Source organism: Cornus florida, unplaced genomic scaffold, assembly GCF_030987335.1.
Source record: "Cornus florida cultivar Cherokee Brave unplaced genomic scaffold, ASM3098733v1 CherokeeBrave_3.0.0_Hap2_Chr04, whole genome shotgun sequence".
Lineage (NCBI taxonomy): Eukaryota > Viridiplantae > Streptophyta > Magnoliopsida > Cornales > Cornaceae > Cornus > Cornus florida.
The window spans coordinates 53,816,140-53,820,689 of record NW_026775574.1 but is presented as its reverse complement, the minus strand read 5'-3'; the positions used below and the strand labels follow the sequence as shown (position 1 = coordinate 53,820,689).

Here is a 4,550-nt window from a genome sequence, read left to right as displayed (position 1 = left end):
TAATAACAAATAATGTCTAAAATTACCATAAATGTAAGGCTAATTCAAATTCTTGGAAATGAATCGAAAATTAATATACACTAAATGGAAGACAAAAATAAATAAATATACTCTCATATACTGACTTTTGAAAACCAAGTTTTCATAATCAATAAGTTGAATTCCCAAGCAGTGGGGCAGCCCAAAGTGGATCTGTGTGTGTATAAAAACCTCTCCATAATTGGAGCCCTTCATCATCCATCCAAACAATTGCCCTCTTATAGTTCATATACAGTATCAAACCTACAATGAAATTCCACAACCAATTTCTTTTTAATTTCAAACTTCTATTATTTCCCATCATCATCATCCTTGCAGTGTTGCTTTCTTTTTCCGATTTCACTGCTTGTGATTCTTCTTCTTCTTCTTATTCTGCAGCTCCAATTAGAGAAAAGGAAAGAGAGGCCCTTTTAAAGTGGAAAGCCAGTCTTCACAAACAAACCCAATCTCTAATTCTCTCCTCTTGGGCTCCAAACACCAGCAGCAGCCCTTGCAATTGGGTCGGGATTCATTGCAAGAAGGGTAATGGAAGTGTCACCCAAATAGAACTTTCCAGTGTTGGTTTAAAAGGTACACTTCACTATCTCAACTTCTCATGCTTTCCTCATCTCCGTGGCATTTTTTTTTATAACAATTCACTCTATGGGACAATCCCCAATCACATCACTAGCCTTTCCAAGCTCACCATTCTTGACTTGTCTTTTAATTCTCTCTCTGGAGCAATTCCATCTGAGATAGGGAAACTGATGTCGCTCACTGGGATGTCACTCGCGACCAACAATCTCATAGGTCCAATCCCTGCTACAACGTGGAACTTGACCAACTTGACATTTTTATACCTTTATGACAACAAACTTTCAGGACCCATCTCTCAAGAAATTGGAATGTTGAGGTCTATTGTCGATCTTGAGTTGTCCAAAAACAACTTCTCAGGCTCAATACCTGTTTCGATAAAGAACTTGGTCAACTTAACCACTTTGTATCTTTATAGCAACAAACTTTCAGGACCCATCCCAGGAGAAATTGGAATGTTGAGGTCTCTTGTCGATCTCGATTTGTCAGATAATAATTTCTCAGGTTCAATACCTGCTTCGATAAAGAACTTGGTCAACTTAACCTATCTGTATCTTTTTACCAACAAACTTTCAGGACCCATCCCTCAAGAAATTGGAATGTTGAGGTCTCTTGTTGATCTCAAGTTGTCTGAGAACAACTTCTCAGGTTCAATACCTGTTTCGATAAAGAACTTGGTCAACTTAACCACTTTGTATCTTCATACCAACAAACTTTCAGGACCCATCCCTCAAGAAATTGGAATGTTGAGGTCTCTTGTCGATCTCAATTTGTTCGAAAATCAGTTATCTGGCTCTATCCCCCGAGAAATAGGAAGGATGAAATCCCTCAAGTATCTATCCTTATCGTTTAATAAATTCAGTGGCTCTATACCTATAGAGTTGAATAATCTTACCCATTTGCAAGACTTGCAGTTGAGTGAGAACGAGCTTATTGGTCATTTACCACATAACATATGCCATGGTGGATTACTTGTAAATTTCACTGCATCTGGCAACAATCTCATAGGTACAATCCCTAAGAGCTTGAAAAGTTGCACTAGCTTATTCAGAGTTAGGCTTGATAGGAACCAACTATCTGGAAATATATCAAATGATTTCGGCATATATCCAAACTTAAATTATATCGATTTGAGTGATAATAAAATATTCGGTGAGCTTTCTGGTAAATGGGGCCAGTGCCACAATCTAACAAGCCTAAAAGTCTCCAACAACAATATTTCTGGTGAAATACCACCTGAATTGGGAAATGCAACTCAGCTACATGTGCTTAACATCTCTTCAAACCATCTTACTGGGGAAATTCCAAAGCGTTTAGGAAGGTTAACCTCATTGATAAACCTTGATTTAAGCAATAACAGACTTTCAGGCAGCATTCCTTTGGAAATTTGTGGGCTATCAGACTTGGAACATCTTAATTTGGCAGCAAATAATCTAAATGGCTCAATTCCGGAACTATTAGGAGAGTGCGTGAAACTATTGTACTTGAATTTGAGCAGCAATATTCTTGCCGAAAGTATTCCTTTTCGCATTGGCAATTTACACTCTCTTGAAAACCTTGATGTCAGCCACAATTTACTAAAATGGGAAATACCAGCCCAACTTGGACAATTGGAGAAGTTAGAAGCATTGAATCTCTCCCACAATAAGCTTTCTGGATCCATTCCATTGACTTTTGAAGGTATGTCAAGTTTGACTTCTGTTGATGTATCATACAATCAGTTGCAGGGTCCTGTTCCGAAAAATAAAGCCTTCCAAGAGGCTCCGTTTAATGCATTCAGTAATAATAAAGCTTTGTGTGGCACTGCCACTGGTTTGACGGCTTGTGCCCCCACAACGAACAATGATGCTAATAAGGAGGAGAAGGGCAACAAACTTGTGATTTTGATTATAGTCCCTCTTTTAGGCATTGTACTTATTTCATTTATGGTTGTTGGGATTTTTTATCTTCTTTACCCCAAAGTGGGCAGTGTAGAAAATGAGCCAAGAAGAAATAACAGTGAGAATTTATTTGCAATATGGAGCTATGATGGAAAATTGGTGTATGAAAACATCATTGAAGCAACAGAGGACTTCAGCTCTGATCATTGCATTGGGGTAGGAGGATCAGCAAGTGTTTATAAAGCTCAGTTGCCGAGTGGTCAAGTTGTTGCTGTTAAGAAACTTCATCCCCCGGAAGATGATGGTGGGCGGGCTACTGATCAAAATGGTTTTACAAGTGAAATCCGAACATTAACAGAAATACGTCACCGGAATATTGTGAGGCTTTATGGTTTTTGTTCGCACCCACGACACTCGTTTTTGGTTTATGAGTTCTTGGAAGGGGGAAGTTTGCAAAAGATCTTGAGCAGTGACCAACAAGCCTCAGAGTGTGGATGGATTAAGAGAGTGAATGTGGTAAAAGATGTGGCAGATGCTTTGTGTTACATGCATCATGATTGTTCGCCTCCTATAGTTCATCGGGACATATCAAGCAAGAATATTTTGTTGGATTTTGAATATGTGGCTCACATCTCTGACTTTGGCAGTGCTAGGCTTCTCAATCCTAACTCTTCCAATTGGACACCATTCGCGGGGACCTTTGGGTATGCTGCTCCAGGTAATTTTGCTTATTACATTATTTTAAATTATTTTGGTCCAATTATTGTTCTATAAAACACCCCTTTCAATCTTAATGGAATACACTAATTGCACAATATACTAGTTGCACTTCTTCATTTAACCCATCTCCAATTTCTTGTTCATAAAAGATAATTAAGCCTAAATAGCGAAAATATCTAATTTTTTGCACCTCTTGATCCTCACCTTTTTGTGTTCTATAGTTATGTCGAACAATGATTGTTAGAAAAAAAAAATTATATTGTCAGATTTCTCTTTACTTTTCTTGTCCTTTATTCATTGCTTTGCAGAACTTGCTTATACAATGGAAGTGAACGAGAAATGTGATGTTTTTAGCTTTGGAGTGTTGGTAGTAGAAGTGATCATGGGAAAGCATCCAGGCGAGCTCATCTCCTCTCTATCATCATCATCATCATTATCGCCACCGACTTTGGTTGTCCGAGACATACTCTTGAAGGATGTGTTGGATCAACGTCTTTCACCTCCAACGGCACAAATGTCAGAGGAATTAGTCTTTATCACCAACCTAGCTTTTGCATGCTTGCATGCAAGTCCCCAATCTCGGCCAACAATGAGAGAAGTCTCCACAATGCTATCGAAACGAAGGCCAATTCTGCAAAATCCATTCCACATGATTACACTAGGACAACTGCTTGATATTGGATCTTCAGCCTCCTGAGCATTTTTGCATCTTTTTATTTTTTATGCTCGTGTTATTTTTCCCACTTTGAGTTTTCAATTTTATCGTTTATGTGTTGTATTCCTTTGTCCTGTTTATCTTATGTGGTGAGGATGATGCCAAGATTGTTGTAAGATACATTGCATTTTATTGTACATTGTAAGACCAATCTAAGTGTCTCTTATTCAATAACATACATAGCTCCTATCGTAACCTGCTGAAGAACACAATATAGGGCAATTCAGTGTTGTTGAGATTTAAATGTGTTTGTTGTCATTCTTCAAGTTATAGACTTCTAGAGTGTTATGTAGTGTAAAATATTGGGCAGAGAGAGTTTCAGTGGTCTGTTTAGTCTATCATTGTAGCAGCAGTGAGTGAAAGAGCAAAACCCCTAGTGTTTGTCACTTATCGACAAGGCCGGATTCGCCACACTTGCCTTTGCTCGATTTGCTTTCTTCCTTGAAAGGTTAATTTATGGTTTCCTACCTCTCTGTGTTTCTGATGGTGATTTTTCTTCCAAATTTACACACAGAATTTTGCTCCCCTGTCATGCTACTTACTCGTAATGGTGGGTGTGTACTAAATTTACTTGGGTTTAAAATTTGAAGCCTTGAAATTTTAAGATCCAAACTTGAACTAAA

At 38.2% G+C, this 4,550-nt stretch overlaps 1 protein-coding gene across 1 annotated transcript; it reads left to right on the top strand.

Moving 5' to 3' along the window:
- The first annotated feature begins 249 nt into the window (after positions 1-249).
- On the top strand, positions 250-4,277 carry LOC132303255 (MDIS1-interacting receptor like kinase 2-like). Its single transcript, XM_059800443.1, has 2 exons — positions 250-3,210; positions 3,521-4,277. Exons 1-2 carry the CDS (start codon positions 288-290, stop codon positions 3,907-3,909), a joined length of 3,312 nt encoding a protein of 1,103 aa, XP_059656426.1. The 5' UTR covers positions 250-287; the 3' UTR covers positions 3,910-4,277.
- The last annotated feature ends 273 nt before the right edge of the window (positions 4,278-4,550 follow it).

Bases quoted from the DNA above. Each gene is read 5' to 3' on its own strand.
- LOC132303255 (XM_059800443.1), top strand. From the start codon at position 288: ATGAAATTCCACAACCAATTTCTTTTTAATTTCAAACTTCTATTATTT. The intron at 3,211-3,520 runs GTAATTTTGCTT...ATTGCTTTGCAG, and splicing joins CTTTGGGTATGCTGCTCCAG to AACTTGCTTATACAATGGAA.